Genomic DNA, 17,815 nt, shown 5'->3' on the forward strand with positions numbered 1-17,815 from the left:
TGGAAAATAAAATGTGACTAAAAAAAATTGAGAATAACTTTTGTGCTTCTAAACTATTTACACATTTGTTTTAAAAATTTACAAAATTATAAAAATATTCATGTTTACAAACAGTGATTTTGCGTCATATTTTATCTTTTAATCATAGCTAGTATTTAAGTGCTGTATACTTTGTAGCACAGAATTAGATTTGTTTTTAAAAAGCACATAAAATATGTTTCCAAAATGATATGAATTATTGGTGATCCCAGGATAAGTGTAAGTTTTTTCTTTGAAGGCTGACAATTTATATTGAGTCATTGCTTTATAGTGGCAATTTAGCGAGATAATCTAATATAAATTTAAATGCATTTATTTTAATAGCATATTTTATCTTTCTTGTCTTATTTTCTAATTGAAGAGAAGGGGCAAAAGCTATGTTTGTATGGAATTGAAATTCATTTGGATATGGTACTTAAGTATATTAGTCAATTTTTGTCAAAGAAAAGCACTAAAGTTTTCCTATTAAGGTATTAAGATTATTGATTGGAAAAGAGCTTGAAAATATATTTTTGCCCCTATATCCCCCTATATCGTGTTCTTGAAGTTTTTCTAAATTAGATTTTAAATGCCAATTAGGAGGTTGAGTGTACTAAAATAAAAGCAAATGCAACCAAAATGGCCTCACCTTATGGCTAGTTAGGCTTTTGAGAGAGTAAGTGGAACCTTTGCTCTGAGCATGGCTTTGAGAAAGATATTCATCTTAATGAACACATTAATTAGAACCATAACTATTTATAAGATAATTAGAAATGAAGCTTGGTAAACTGAGCTTTTCCTGCAATTAATGGAGGATTAATTACTGGAGGTAATGAAGTGGATTTTTAAATGCATTAAGGTGAAGTACAGAGATGAGCAAGGCTTTGTGATAGTTGCATAATTATTTCAGGCTGTTTGAGCATAGCTCATATGAGATCGTTAATAAGCATCATTGCATCGTTATGTATGCACTTAAAAAGACTTACCACCAAAATGACTGCCTAATTATTTCTAATTGGCAGGACTCTGTGTAGTCATTGAGCTGTTTGTAGCCATTTTAAGGTTCATTTAACTATCCTTGGGGCCATGTGATAGATGGAAAAAGCTTCAACTAACATGCTGGCCTTGGCTGGCGCCGTTAATCAATTTTGGTGGGCTTCAGTTTAAATGCATTTGCTCATGCAGAGGTCAAACCTGAAGTAGTCCAAGCAAAGTTTTGCTTTTTGAAGCCACTTGACTGTATTCATTAGCAATTAGTAAAATAATTGTGTCTGTCACTATATTTGGATTTCCATATGACTTGGTATTCTTTTATCACTGTCCCTTCTTATTCCATATTTGCTCCACTGGAAACCAAATATTCTTCCAACAAACCCTTTTAGCAACTTCAGTGTGGTGGCATATGTTCCGATATACTACCTTTTTTCATTCATTTGTTAGCTTAAACAGTGTAGTACATTTCAACACAATCATCTAATTTGCTCCTGATTGATTGCTGGTGAAAGTTTCTACCGAAGGACAACATTTTAGGGCTTTTAAGGACATCTCTAAGGAATTAGTCATTAAGCATTAAGAGAGGAAGTAAGAAGTAGACAAATCGAATTTTGACGTTTACCAGAGTTTTGTAGTTAGAAGCATCTATATCTAAGATGTTGAAAGCAAACAAAAAAAAAGTATAAATATATATATGTACATATACACACACTCACATACACACACACACACACACAAGGGCACATGATGCAAGCAAGTTGTGTGATGGGGATAAGCTGTGTAATGTCTACACTTGTTTTTAAAGCTCATTTTAAAATAAGCATATTACTAATCTGGTATTTTTATGGAATTAATTTAGAAATGTTTGACTGTCAATGTCAAATGATATATCTTTGTTTATAAAATAATTGATAGAAAGTTTTTAATCTTATATCAGATTTAATGTGACATCCCATTAGCTAAGCATCTGTAATGGTTTTCAATGAGCTTGTTGTCTTGTTACACATAATCATAACCATCTGTGGGATGTTGTCAAGGTATATATGCCATTAGAGTAGTTTAAGAAAACAGTGGTGAAGCAAATTGTAGGCTAATAAAATAAAGGTCAATTATACCTTTTTGTTATGAAAAATGTGGTTTTAATCATTTCCTTAATGTTAATGCTTAAAGTTAAAATTATGCAGAATATTTTAAGGTTTTGCCAACTTTATTGAAAGTAGATTTGTGTATTTAGTTCTCTTAACAGTTTTATTATTAAAGAATTTGGGTGTATAAATGTCAGTCAGGGAGTGCATATTTCTTAGGAACTGACTTAATTACTCCGGATTTTAGTCTATTGTTTCAGTATTTAGAATCAAATGGATTGAACTGCTTAATCGCTTAAATCAATCACCCTGTCTCCTTTTGAGTATTTTTAACACATTTTAAATTTAACACATTTTAAGAGAAAGAGGAAACATAAAGCTGGTAAATGGATTGTTTATATAGTCTACACACTTAGACTATATCTTAATAGAATTTGTTTTGTCTTGATTCTTAGAAAATGTTAATCTGTTTTTAAAGCATAGAATAAAGGAATAATAATTTAAAGGCTGGGATGGAATGACCTTTTTATGTAATTAGAAATTCACATTCTATATGTTGATCAACTTGTCAGTTGTTTTATTTTTTAATAATTTATTTTTGTTACAGATGTTTCTCCTTTTCCCCCCATTGACACCTTCCTCCCAATATTCCCCCCCCCCAGCATTGTTGTCTATGTCCATTGGTTATACATACATGCATACAAGTTCTGTGGTTTATCTCCCCCCCCACCCTTCTGGGAATTGTCAGTCTGTACCCTACTTTTATGTCTCTGGGTCTGTTTTACTGATCATTTTGTTTTGTTCATTATATTCCACAAAGTGAGATCATGTGATATTTGTCCTTTTCTGATTGGCTTGTTTTGCTTAGGATAATATTCTCCAGATCCCTCCATGTCATCTCAAAGGATAAGAGATCTTTCTTTCTTACAGCTGCATAGTATTCCATTGTGTCACAGTTGTTTTATTCCTTTGATGTTGTGAATTGAAATTGAAATTTTGGATTTTGAATAAGGATCTGTTTGTATGGTAGTATATTTTCAAAACCTAATTTTAGGTGGTTATTTTAAGGAATTGTGGTTGTAAGATACTTAATGATAAACATAAATGGGCAAAATGTTAATGTTTCACTTCAGGTAAGTCTTTTCTACTTTTCATGAAATTGTGAAGAAGTATTTATGAAAGTTATCAACAGTGCTCTAGAAAACTATGGCATATTGCCCTGGCTGGGTAGCTCAGTTGGTTAGAATGTTGTCCTCATATGCCAAGGTTGTGGGTTTGAGCCCTAGTCAGTACATATACAAGAATCAACCAGTGAATTCATAAATTAGTGGAACAACAAATCAATGTTTCTCTCTCTGAAATCAATAACTAAAAATTTCTTTAAAAAATAGGGTAGTGTTATATTGTTGGCTTGAAATCTGCATATTGAGGTACACTGAAATGCAGTGCTGTCATTTTACTCAGATAGATGTATTATTTGCTAATTATAACATGAGAGGGTAAATGTTACTGTAGGATTTTTATATATTTTTATTCTCACCTGAGGACATTTTTTCAAGACATAATCAAGGCAGCCATGCACATTGAAGCTTGCCTTTACTTGCTATTTTTTGGAACTGTGGTACAACTATGTCACGAAACCCTGGAGCCTACTGGAAGATAAAGAAGCTGCTGCAGTAGAGATGACAGACATCTCAGCTGAGTTTCAGTAAACCTATCAACCCACCTATTGTCACACATATATATGAGTGAGGCCATCCATCCTAGGACAGAGGTTAGCAAACTAGGGTTCAACTAGAGTGTTTATGTGTTGTCTGTGGCTACTTTCCTGCTACAATGACAGAGTTTAGTAGTTGCTACAGAGACCTCATGGCCTGTGAGCCCACTAAGAAAAAATTTGTTGACCGTTGTCCTAGACCATCCCACTCATACCCCAGCCATCAGGTGACCTAACTGATCCCACTGACCACTCTGATTTGTTGCCTTCTGAGATCAGATATAATTCCTTGCTGATCTAGAGAATTATGAACAATAATAAATAATAAATGTTGTTTTAAGCTTCTAAGTTTGAGTGGTTTTTTATGCAACAAAAAATAACTGATATAACACTGAAGTGTATCTTTAAGAGAACAAGAGTGATTTTTTTCCATGTAATTTGGCATTCATATTAAAACATCTCATTGACTTTCATTATTCTTTTTATTTATAGATTTTTTTTTTAACTTTGGCAAAGTTATGAAAAATGGACAAATGGGTTAATTTTATTAATTGATTATTATGAATTTAAATTGCAGTGTTTATAATTTTTATCATCATTTTTTTGGTCCAAGTGCCTCAGGATTTGTTATTAGATAATTACCACATTTAGTGTCTTGGCTGTACAACTTGTAACAAGTTTATTAGTTGTATGTTGGAGGATATACTAAGTAGTTAACATTGCTCAAAAAATATATTGGGGTCCTTTATTGGATATCTTATATATTTTACATGAGCATTTGAATACATATTCTTTACATTTTTCTTAGAATAAAAGTATTGCTATCATATTTTTCTGTTTTGAATGCCCCCCCCTTTTAATGTTTGTGAAGTTTATGTTCAAAATTATATTCTGAAGAAAAATTGGCCCTAGTTCCAGGCTTCTCTTGGTTTACCTAATAAATGGGGGGTAGGATTTTATTCCTTTTGTCAGACTCTAGTCTTTTTATTAAGATCCTCCTTTTTCATAAGAGTGCTACTTCTGTTTCTGTCTGAGTTGATAATTACAATGTAGGTCTTTTTACCTACAGTAGCCACATAAAATAGTTGCCCACTAGGTACTTATCAGGGGATGTAATCTCAAACTCACTACTATGCAGAATCTTTAAAAAGTTTTGCCAAAAAGAATAATATGAAGCAATGCTTGAAGGATATATAGTATAACTATTTCATTTTTAGTTTAAAATCTACCCCTTATTTAAGCCCAAGTCTTATATCTGGACTCATCATGTTGACTTTCTCTGGAATTGATTTTTCTGATTGTGTTTTGGCATGTGGCCTATGTTTAGTGAAGTTATTGCAAATTGCCTAGTTAAACTCATTAGAGGGTTTATTTTAAGAATGATCTCAGGGTCAGAGATAGTTGTATTTGATTTGATAACCTGGTTTATTTTTATTCTATGAACATTATTTTTTTTACTTCCTTTGTGTTAGTTGCTAGCTTGACTAACAGGTTTTTTTAAAAAAATTTTTTTCTTCTTCGATTTTAGAGAGAGAGGAAGGGAGAGAAAGATAGAAACAGGGAGAGGGAGAGAGAGAGAGAGAAATATCAATGAGAGAGAACATTGACTGGCCGCCTCCTGCATGCTCCCCACTGGGGATTTGGCCCACAACTTGGGCATGGACCCTCAGTGGGAATCAAACCGGTGACCTCTTGGTGCATGGGTCAACAGATACTCAACCACTGAGCCACACCGGCTGGGCTTGACTAATAGGTTTTTGGTCTAATTCTAGAAAATGAAAGGGCTTTATGATCTAATTTGCATTTTAATCTCTTTCCTGCTTTTGTTTTATTTTTATTTTATTTTCCTGTGTTCTTATTCTCACTTTAATAATTTTTCCTTACTTTATATATATGTATATGGAAATATGTATGAGGGTTTTAAAAATTATGTGAAGTGCTTTGGATTTACAGTGTTTGAAGGATATGTAGTATATCAAGCTTGACAAGATAAAGTCCACTTAAGCCTATTTTTTCTACTGATTACAGCAAAACCTTTGGACACAATGCTAAAAGAAGCTGGAAATAATACCAGCTAATTGGGGAGGATAGTCAAAACTTAAAGAATGACTCATGTGCTGAGTTATACATTTATATATCCTCTTTCTTGTCTCAGATTTGATACAGAAAAGTTTTCTTTGTGTAATTGCACAGTGGGCAGGGGCGGCAAAAACTCCTAGAGAAACCTAATGTTTCTGGCCAGAAGAAAGTAAAAGAGTCTCTCCTGGTTCTATCCTGAGGATAGCCCCACATGTGGACTGTGGAATCCTTGTTATGTTTTTTCTTCTTTTCTCTCAGTACTTTGTTGACCTCAAGAAACGTTCTGTTAATGTAGGCAACTTAGGCAATTTAAACTCCAAAAAAACAAAAAATCTTTCCTGCCAGAGGACTGGAAAAGGGAGCTATTCGGAGTTGGAGTGTACAGGCACAATCCCAGTAAGGGGAGAAAGGTCCTTATACTGTGTATGACTGGCACAAGGACTGGGCTCACCTCAGAGCTGCATATAAATAGACAAATTCAAAGCAATATTACAAAAACTTTGCAAATCAAACTGACATTGGAGCCACAAACCACACAAAGTAAGGCAGAACTTTTGATCTAACCCTAATGAGGTTAGTTCCTTGCTAAAACAAACAACAAAATCAACATTCTACAGTATTATAACAGGACTCTTAGAGTCTTCCAGCATAATATTCAGAATGTCCAGGATGCAAGCCAAAAGTACTCTGCATACAAAGAACCAGAAAAATGTGACCAATATTTAAAGGAATAGACAATCAACAGATGCTAACTCCAAAATGAACCAGCTGTTGGAATTCAAGTTAGATGAATACTTTAAAACAGTTATTATTACTATGCATATGAGGTAAAGGTAAACCCTTTTGAAATGAATAGAAATCTAGACTTTGAAGCAGAGAAATAGAAACTATAAAAGAAAACCATGAACTGCCATTTGACCCAGTTATCCCACTTATAGGAATATACCCTAAGAAGTCTAAAACACTAATCAGAAAGAATATATGTACCCCCGTATTTGTAGCAGCACTAGTTACAATAGTTAAGATCTGGAAACAACCCAGGTGTCCATCAGTAGATGAGTGGATAAAAAAGCTGTGATACATACACACAATGGAATACTTTGCAGCTGTAAGAAAGATCTCTTATCCTTTGAGATGACATGGAGGGATCTGGAGAGTATGATCCTAAGCGAAACAAGCCAATCAGAGAAAGACAAATATCACGTGATCTCACTTATTTGTGGAATATAATGAACAAAACAAACTGATCAGCAAAATAGACCCAGAGACATAGAAGTAGGGTACAGATTGATAAACCTCAGAAGGGGGGGGGGTAAGAGATAAACCACAGAACTTATATACATATATGCATAACAAATCGACATAGACAACAAAGTGGGGGGTGGAGTTGATGGGGAGGAAGGTGTCAATGGGGGAAAAAGGAGAAACATCTAATAAAAATAAATTAATAAAAATGTAAAAAACCAAATGGTAATTTTAGAATTGAAAATACTGCATCTAAAATAAAAATTTGTGGAACTTCTGGTCAAGATGGCGGGTAGGTAGATGCAGTATCACGTCCTCCCACAACCACATCATAGTTACAACTAAACTACAGAACAACCATCATCCAAAACCGCCTGAAATCAAGCTGAATGGAAGTCCTACAACTACGGAATTAAAGCAGCAGCCGCATCGAGACTGGTAGGAGGGGCGGAGGGGACGGGCTGGTCCCACACCCACGTGTGGCGGATAAAAATCAGGAGGACACCTTGGCTGAGAAGGTCCTCACTGAGGACTGAGGGGTTCCTGACCCACACCAGGCACCCCGCTCAGGATTCCAGTGCCAGGAAGAGAAGTCCCCATCACTTCTGGCTGGAAAAACCAGCGGGAACTGAGGCTCAGGGAGGCTGAGGCAGCTGGAGCCCCCGGCAGCTCCTTAAAGGGCCCGCGCACGGACTTATCAGACTCACTCCCTCTAAGCTTGGAGGGGAGGCAGCTCGAGGGGCAACAGAGACATACAGGGAAGAACTGAGTTGTTTGGCACTGGAGCGAGGGCTGGAGAGGGGGCTTTCTTCAGGACAAACATGCTGTCAGAGGCCTTTGTTCCTTTGGTGAGCCCTTCCCTGGGGTGGCAGACAGTTACCATATCTGAGACTCCAGGAACCTGGCTCACACTGGTTGCCCCACCTGATGATTCCCTGAGGCCCCGCCCCACCCAACTTTCAGGCCCATCCAAGCTGTTGCCAGTTGCTTTACCATATATTTGGCATGTCTTGGATCCTGCTTCAGGTTTTCCTAAATTCTTTCAAACGAGCAGCATCTGGTCTCAGCTAGCCCCATACCTCTTGTTAAGTAATACACAGAAAGACACACAGGGAGGCAGCCAAAATGAGGAGACAAAGAAACAGGTCCCAAATGAAAGAACGAACAAAACCCCAGGAAAAGAACTAAGTGAAATGGAGATAAGCAACCTAACAGATGCTGAGTTCAAAATACTGCTTATAAGGATGCTCAGTGAACTTAATGAGAACCTCAGTGAACTTAGTGAGGGCCTCAAGAGCATAAAAAAGGACCAGTCAGAAATGAAGGATGCACAGTCAGAAATGAAGGAGGCACTAACTGAAATAAATAATAATTTACACAGATTCAATAGTAGAGTAGATAAAGCCAAGAAGCAAACCATCGATTTGAAATATAAGGAAGCAAAAAACACCCAATCAGAACAGCAAAAAGAAAAAAGAATCCCAAAAAATGAGGATAGTGTAAGGAGCCTCTGGGACAACTTCAAGCATGCCAACATTCATATCTTGGGGGTGCCAGAAGGAGAAGAGCGAGAACAAGAAATCAAAAACCTATTTGAAACACTAATGGCAGAAATCTTCACTGACTTGGTGAAGGAAACAGACATACAAGCCCAGGAAGCACACAGACAGTCCCAAACAAGATGAAACCCAAGAGGCCCATACCAAGATACATCATCATCAAAATGCAAAAGGTTCAAGACAATGAGATTCTTAAAAGCACCAAGAGAAAAGCATTTAGTTACCTATAAGGGAGTTCTCATAAGACTGTCAGCTGATTTCTCAAAAAAAAACTTTGCAGGCCAGAAGGGAGTGGCAAGAAATATTCAGAGTGATGAAAAATAAGAACCTTCAACCAAGATTACTCTATCCTGCAAAGCTGTCATTTAGAATCTATGGACATATAAAGAGTTTCCCAGACAAGAAAAAGTTAAAGGAGTTTATCACTACCAAACTGTTATTATATGAAATGTTGAAGGGTCTTTTTGAAGAAAAAGATAAATTATATGAACAAACAAAATGGCAATGGATAAATATCTATCGACAATTGAATCTACAAATAAAATGAACAGGCAGAACAGACATATTCTCATAGATACAAAGAACATTTTCTTGGTTGCCAGATGGGAGGGGGATTGTAGAAATGCATGAAAAAGGCGAAGGGATTAAGAAGTACAAATTGGTTGATAGACTGACAAACCTCAAAGGGAAGGGGGTTGGGCGATGGGAAGAGATAAACCAAAGAACTTATATGCATAACCAGTGGACACCGACAACAGTGTGGGAAAGGGCAGGAGGGCATCAGGAGTGGGGAGGAGGGAATTAATGGGGGATAAATGAGGAACATCTGTAATACATTCAACAATAAAGATTAAAAAAATAAAATAAAAACTTGCTGAATGGATTCAGAATTAGAATGGACATGACAAAGAAAAGAGTGATTGAAACTTGAAGGTAGATAAACAGATATGAGCCAATCTGCAGAATGATGAGAAATAAATATTAAAAAATGAATGCGGGAAGGGGCATGGCCTCAGTTGGTGCCACCAGATTCTCTTCCTCTGGGCAGTGCTGTCAAAACCAACCTGCATGGGGCAGTCATGGCCTGCTTTGGGTGGACTGTGAGGTAGGTCAAGACAGGGCATGGCTGGAGGGCGGTGGCCCGGTGGGGGTGGGGATTAGGGTAGGGGCGAAACCGGATCTGGCTCCTCCTTCCTCTATATGTGGCTGTCTCCTGCAGAGCCGTTCTATTCTCACTCTCCTCGCGGCCAGTGAATCCTTGGGCTTCTCCGGTTCCCCTTGCATCACTGGAGCCATGCACTGGCCAAGACCAGTCCAGCAGCATCCTTCATGCCCAACAAGGACTGCAGCCACCCCAGGGTGTGGCCCAGAGGAAACCAGGTGATGGTGGTGCTCGCCTCGCAGTGGGGCAACAAAGGCAAGGGAAAGGTGGTGGATCTGATAGCGTAGGACACCGACATCTTGTGCTGTTGCCAGGGAGGAAACAGTTTGTAGATTCTGTGGAAAAAGATTTTCCACAGAATCTTTAATTAATCTAAATGTTACTGCATTAATTGGAAATAGTGTGGTAATTTATCTACTGGGATTATTTGAGGAAGCAGAAAAAAATGTTAAAAAAGAAAAAGGCCTGGAAGACTGGGAAAAAACCCTTATATCTGACAGAGCTCACATTGTATTTGATTTCCATTAAGCAGTTGATTGTATCCAGGAACAACAGAGACAAGAACAAGCAGGAAAGAATGTGAGTACCACAAAAAAGGGCATTGGCCCAGTTTATTCTTCCAGAGCTCCTCAGAGTGAACTCAGGTTGTACGATCTTGTTTCTGATTTTGATGGCTTCTCTGAGAGGTTCAAAGTTCTAGCAAACTAGTATAAATCTGTATACACCACTGTGGAAATAAACATTGAAAGTGAATTACAAAAACTTAAGGATTACATGGAAAGGATTAAACCAATGGTGAGAGATGGAGTCTATTTTCTATATGATGTTCTACATGGACCATCAAAGAAAATCTTGGTAGAAGGTGCAAATGTAACACTTCTAGATATTGATTTTGGAACTTACCCTTTTGTAATCTCCTCACACTGTACAGTTGGAGGTGTTTGCACCAGGTTGGGTAGGCCCCCTCAAAATGTTGGAGAAGTGTATGGAGTTGTGAAACCTTAACAAATAGAGTTGGTATTTGGTGCCTTTCCTACAGAGCAAGACAATGAAATTGGAGAATTATTACAAACACGGCATGGAGAGTTTGGTGTAATTACTGGAAGGAAAACAAGATGTGGCTGGTTGGACCTTGTTTTGCTTAAATATGCTTCTATGATTAACAGATTTACTGTGTTAGCACTTACCAAATTGGATATTTTGGATATGTTGATGGAAATCGAAGTTGGAGTTGCTTATAAGTTACATTATGAAATTATACCTCATTTTGCAGCAAACCAAGAGGTCTTAAATAAAGTTGTTCAGTATAAGACTCTTCCAGGATGGAACACAGACATATCAAATGCAAGGACGTTTAAAGAATTACTTGTTAATGCACAAAATTATGATGAGCTTCAAATTTCAGTTAAATAGATGGGTGTAGGGAAATCCGGAGAGTCTATGATTCAATTCTTCTAAGGATTTCCAGTGACTCAAGAAATACTCCATAAGAGATGGAAAAGGGCTTTCTTAAATATGTCATTTATGAGCTACATTTTCAAAAATAAAGATATTGATTTGAATTGTAAGCCCCATAGTTGTTTCCAGGCTTTTAAGGTGGCTGACTAGTGTGGAGATAAGCTTTGGAATATTCCATTGCCAGCTACCTTGCCTTGCATAATTGCTGAAATCTTCTCTTGCTCCTGCTGCTCATGGTGCCACACTTTCTTTAATGTTTACTAATAGTATAATCCATGTTGTTTGAAATCTATAATAGAATTCTTTCAATGTAGTTCTTCATTATTGTCATTGTGTTCATAGGTTTTACCTTTATTAAATGGTAAGAACAATTAGCGCAATCTTGTACAAATATTTTTACATTATGATCCTTCAGTTCTGTCATTGTAATCTTTGTGTTTAGAAAATTGATAAGAAAGGAGTTCTGTAAACTTTTGTAATGCTATAAATTCCATTAAATTGTGAATTGTTTATTTTCTGCTGAGACCATTGCAAATTTGAGCTTTGGTGGGGGTGGGTGATATATTTATGGGTCCTTTAATTTGTACAGAACATAAAACTTATTTCTCTCTATAAATTATTGACTACATTGAAAATTTAATTAAATGTGCAAAGAGAAAAGGTATTTCCTAAAACAGTACTCTTAAAAATAGTTGTTAAGTACTGCTGGTATGGCTCAATAGTTGAGCACTGACCCATGCACCAATAGGTCACTAGTTTGATTCCCTGGGCACATGCTCAGGATGTGGGCTTGATTTCCAGTGGGGGATATGCAGGAGGCAGCCGATTGATGTTTCTCCCTCTCTCTCCCTCTCCCTTCTTCTCTCTTAAAAAAAAATTAATAAAAATATATTAAAAATTATTTTTAAAGCCTTGGCAAGTTTGGTTCAGCAGTTAGAGCATTGGCCCATGGACCACAGAATTGAGGGTTTGATTCCAGTCAAGGGCACATACCTCGGTTGCAATTCTGTCCCCGGTCCTGGTTGGGATCGTGCGGAAGGCAACCAATCAGTGTGTCTCTCTTATATCAGTTTCTTTCCCTCTTCCTCTTTTTCTCTTTTTCTTCCTCCCTCTTTCCCACTCTTTCTGAAGATAAATGGAAAAATATCCTTGGATGAGGATTAAAAATAATAGTCATTAAAAGATCTATTGTGATATTTGGTTAATATTTTTCTTTAATTTCACATATTAACTCTGAAACGTATAGCTTCCCTATTTTATCTTACCATTATTTCTAAATCTAGTAGATTGTTATTTCAACATTGTGCCTGTCAATATGCCTACAGAATCATCTGTAAGTGTTCAAATGAACCCATAGAAACTAACAGAGAGAGGCAGCCAAATGAGGAGAAAAAGAAGAGCTAAATGAAATTGGAGGTAAGCAATTTATTGATACAGAGTTCAGAGTAATGATTATATGGATGCTCAACAGCATGAAAAGGACACAGAAACCATAAAAAAGGACCAGTCAGAAATGAAGAATGCCATATCTGAAATAAAGAACACACTGGAAGGAATTAATAGTAGGCTCAATGAAGCAGAGGATTTGGAAGACAAGGTAGAAAAAAATACCCAATCAGAGCAGCAAAAATAAAAACGAATTTTAAAAAATTAGTATAGTTTATTGGACCTTTGTAACAATATGAAACATTATATCCATGTCATAGGGGTACCAGAAGGAGAAGAGAGCAAGGGATCAAGAACCTATTTGAAGATGTAATGACTGAAATTTTCCCTACCCTGGTAAAGGAAAAAACATATACATTCCAAACAAGGTGGTCCCAAAGATGACCACACCAAGACACATCATGATTAGAATGGCAAATGTTAAAGACAGAGAATTTAAAAGCTGTAAGAGAAAGGCAGTCAGTTACCTATAAGGGAGTTCCCATAAGACTTGTCAGCTGATTTCTCATCGGAAACATATCAGGCCAGAAATGATTGGCATGAAATATTCAAAGTGATGAAAAGCAGGACCTACAAGCAAGTCTACTTTACCAGCAAGGCTATTATTTAAAATTGAAGAAGAAATAAAGAGCTTCCATGTCAAGAAAAAGCTTAAGGAGTTTGTTACCACCAAACCAGTATCATAAGAAATGTTAAAGGGCTTGCTTTAAGAAGAAGACGAAGAAGGGGAAGAGGAGGAGGAAGGGGGAATAAAATAGAGGAACATAGTTAAAAAAATAAAATGGCAATAAATATGTACCTGTCAATAACCACTTTAAATGAAAATGGCTTAAATGCTCCAATTGAAAGACATAAGGTAGCTGAGTAGGTGAGAAAACGAGACCCATATATATGCTGTCTTCAAGAAACCCACCTCAGAATAAAAGATATACATAGACTAAAAGTTATGGGATGGAAAAAGATATTTAATGCAAATGGAAAGGGGAAAAAAGCTGGGGTAACAATACTTATATCTGACAAAATAGACTTTAAAACCAAGGTCTTAGTAATAGTTAAAGAAGGAGACTCTATAATGATAAAGGAAACAATCCAACAAGAGGATATAACCCTTGTAAACATTTATGCACCCAACTTAGGAGCACCTAAACATGTAAAGCAAATCTTGATGGACACAGTAATACAGTTATGGTAAGGAATTATAAAACCCCATTGACATCAGTGGATAGATCTTCCAGACATAAAACCAACAAGGAGATGTTGACCTTAAATGATTCTCTAGAACAATGAATTTATTGATGTCTTCATAGCATTTCATTCCATGTATGTTGCAAAGCATACATTATAATCAAGTGCCCATGGAACATTTTCTAGATAGACTACTTGTTAGGACACAAAACAAGTCTCAATAAATGTAAGAAGATTGGAATCATATCAAGCATCTTCTCTGACCATAATGCTATGAAACCTGAAGTCAGTCACAGGAAGAAAACATGAAAAACACACAAAGACAAGGAGGCTAAATAACATGTTACTAAACAATGAATGAGTTAACAATGACTTCAAGGAATAAATAAAAAAATACCTTGAAACAAATGAAAATTAGAAAACAACAACCCCAAATCTGTAGGACACAGTGAAAGCAGTCCTAATAGGGAAATTTATAACATTACAGGCCTATCTTAAGAAACAAGAAACATCTCAAATAAACAGTCTTTAACTTTACACTTAAAGGAACTTGAAAAAGAGCAACAAACAAAGCCCAGGGTGGGTAAAGGGAAGGAAATAATAAAGATCAGAGCAGAAACAAATGAAAAAGTGTCTAAAAAAAACAAAAAATTAATGAAGCCCTGGCTGGTTTGGCTCATTGGTTAGAGTGTCGGCCGCGGACCAGAGACCCGGGTTCGGTTCCCAGTAGGGGCATGTACTTCCGTTGTGGTTCGTCCCTGGCTCCAGTTGGGGTCGTGTGGGTGGCAACCACTCGCTGTGTCTCTCTCACATCGATGTTTCTCTCTTTTCTTCTCTCTCTTCCTCCTGCTGTATCTGAAGATACATGAAAAATAAATGTCCTCAGGTGAGGATAAAAAAAAAGACAAAATATTAATGAAACCAAGAACTGGTTCTTTGGAAAGATAAATAAGATTGACAGACTTAACCTGTCTGATCAAGAAAAAAAAGAGAGGACCGAAATAAATAAAATCAGAAGTTGAAAGAGGAGAAGTAACAACTGACACCAAAGAAATACAAAGGACTGTAAGAAAATATGGCAAAAAAATGGGTAATCTGGAAGAAATGGATAAATTTCTAGAAACATACTATATTCCAACACTAAATCAGGAAGATTCAGAGAATCTGGATAGATGGATTACAAGTAGTAAAATTGAAGCAGGAATTAAAACTTCTAATAAACAAAAGCCCTGGACTGGATGGTTTTACAGGTGAATTTTATCAGACTTTGAAAGAAGAACTAACACCTGGCCTTCTCAAACTATTCCAAAAAATTCAAGAGAATAGAAGACTCCCAAGCTCATTTAACGAGACCAGCATTATCATAATTCCGGAACCAGATAAAGACATGACAAAGAAAATCATAGGCCAATATCTCTGATAAACATAGATAATATCTTCAACAAAATATTAACAAACTGCATCCAGCAATAAATTAAAAAATTATACTCCATTATCAAGTGGGATTTATTCCAGGAATTCAAGGTTTGTACAATATCTGCAAATGAATAAATGTCGTACTCCATATAAACAAATGAAGGATAAAAACCACATGATCATATCAATAGATGCAGAAACAGCATTTGATAAAAATTCAGTCCTCCTTTATGATGAAAACTCATAGGAAAGTGGGAATAGAGGGATCATATCTCAGTGTAATAAAGGCCATATATGAAAAACCCACAGCCAATATCATACTCTATGGACAAAAACTACAAACGTTCTTCTTAAGATCGGGAACAAGATAGAGATGTCTGCTTCTACCTCTCTTATTCATTATAGTATTGGAAGTCCTAGTCACAGCAGTCAGACAAGAAGAAGAAATAGATGGCCTTCAAAATAGAAAGGAAGAAGTAAAACTGTCATTATTTGCAGTGACATGATTCTGTATTTAAGGAACCCTGAAGATCCCATAAAAGCAAACAAACAAACAAAAAAGAACTTGAACTGATAAATGAATTCAGTAGCAGAATACAAATAAATGTCCAGAAATAAGTTGCATTTTTTTATACTAGTAATGAACTATCAGAAAGGGAAACTAATAAAACTAATAAAGGGAAACTAATTTATTTTCTAATTTTATTTTTGTTACAGATGTTTCTCCATTTTTACTTCATTGACACCCTCCTCCCTATCCCCCCCCGCCCCGTCCCTGTCTTTGTTGTCCATGTCCATTGGTTATGCATACATGCATATAAGTTCTGTGGTTTATCTCTTCCCAACCCCCACCATCCCCTCTTCTGAGGGTTGTCAGTCTGTACCCTACTTCCGTGTTTCTGGGTCTACGCTATTCCTCAGACTGTTATATTCATTATATTCCATATATAAGTGAGATCTTGTGGTATTTGTCTTTTTCTGCTTGGCTTGTTTCACTTAGGATAATACTTTCCAGGTCCCTCCATGTCATCTCAAAGGATAAGAGATCTTTCTTTCTTACAGCTGCATAGTACTCCATTGTGTATATGTACCACAGCTTTCACAATGGTTTTAAAAAGAATAAAATACCTAGGAATAAATTTAACCAAGGATGTAAAGACCTGTACTCAGAAAATTATATGACACCGAAGAAAGAAATTGAAGATACAAATAAGTGGAAGCATATACCCTGTTCATGAATAGGAAGAATTAACATAATAAAAACGTCTCTCTAGACTACCCAAAGTAGTCTATAGATTCAGTGCAATTCATATCAATATACCAATGGTTTATTCCACAGAACTAAAACCAATATTCCAGAAATGTATATGGAACCACAAAACATCCTGAAAAGCAACAGCGATCTTGCGAAAGAATTACAAAATTGGAGGAATCGTGCTACCTGATATCAAACTATACTCTAAGACTATAGTAATCAAAACAGCATGATACTGACATAAAAACAGACATATGGGTCAAGGAATAGCATAGATTGCCCAGAAATAAACCCACACCTTTATTTTTATTATCCTCACCTGAGGACTTTTTTTTTTTTGCATTTATTTTCAGATATAGTGGGAGGGAGAAAGGGAGGAAGAGAGAGGGAAACATCAATGTGAGAGAGATACATCGAGTGGCCACCACCCACAGGATCCCAACCAGGGCCGGGGACAAACTGCAGCTGAAGTGTGTGCCCTTAGCAGGAACCGAACCCGGGCCTCTCTGGTCTGTGGGCTCATGCTCCAACCGATGAGTCAAACCTGCTAGGGCATAAACTCACACCTTTATAGGCAATTAATATCTGACAAAGGAGGCAAAAACATACAGTGGGCTAAAGATAGTCTAGATAGTTTATTCAATTAATGATGTTGGGAAATTGGACAGATACATGCAAAAAAACACAAAAAAACACCCAGACCATTTTCTTACACTGCACATAAGAATAAACTAAAAATGGATCAGAGACTTAAATGTTGTTAACCATAAAAATAATAGGAGAAAACATAGGCAATAAAATCTATATATGTTCAGTAAAAGCTATATATATATGTTCAGGCAAGGGCAACAAAAGCAAAATAACAAATGAGACTACATCAAACTAAAAAGTTTTTGCACGGCAAAGGAAACCAACAAAATGAAAAGGCAACCTACTGAATGAGAGAACATATTTGCCCATATATTTGGAGTCCTAAACCAGTAAGTAAGATAGATGAAACTTACTTATTAAAGGTTTATTTTTTAAATTGATTTTAGAGACAGAGGAAAGGAGAGAGACAAAAACATTGATTTGAAAGAAATACATTGGTTGGTTGCTTTCCGTACACCACCACCAGGGATTGAGCCCACAACCTAGGTATGTTTCGTTACTGGGAATGGACCCCGTGATCTTCTGGTGCATTGGACAACACTCCAG

General features: G+C 36.4%; 1 protein-coding gene across 1 annotated transcript in view; it reads left to right on the forward strand.

The window, feature by feature from the left end:
• The first annotated feature begins 10,396 nt into the window (after nucleotides 1-10,396).
• RSRC1 (arginine and serine rich coiled-coil 1) overlaps nucleotides 10,397-17,815 on the forward strand; it is a 295,687-nt gene continuing 288,268 nt past the window's right edge. The window contains exon 1 of the mRNA XM_036242873.1: nucleotides 10,397-10,437. Within this exon, the coding sequence (XP_036098766.1) occupies nucleotides 10,436-10,437 (2 nt within the window). The 5' untranslated portion in view covers nucleotides 10,397-10,435. The remainder of the gene's footprint in view (nucleotides 10,438-17,815) is intronic.

This window comes from Molossus molossus, unplaced genomic scaffold (genome assembly GCF_014108415.1).
Source record: "Molossus molossus isolate mMolMol1 unplaced genomic scaffold, mMolMol1.p scaffold_m16_p_5, whole genome shotgun sequence".
Classification (NCBI taxonomy): domain Eukaryota; kingdom Metazoa; phylum Chordata; class Mammalia; order Chiroptera; family Molossidae; genus Molossus; species Molossus molossus.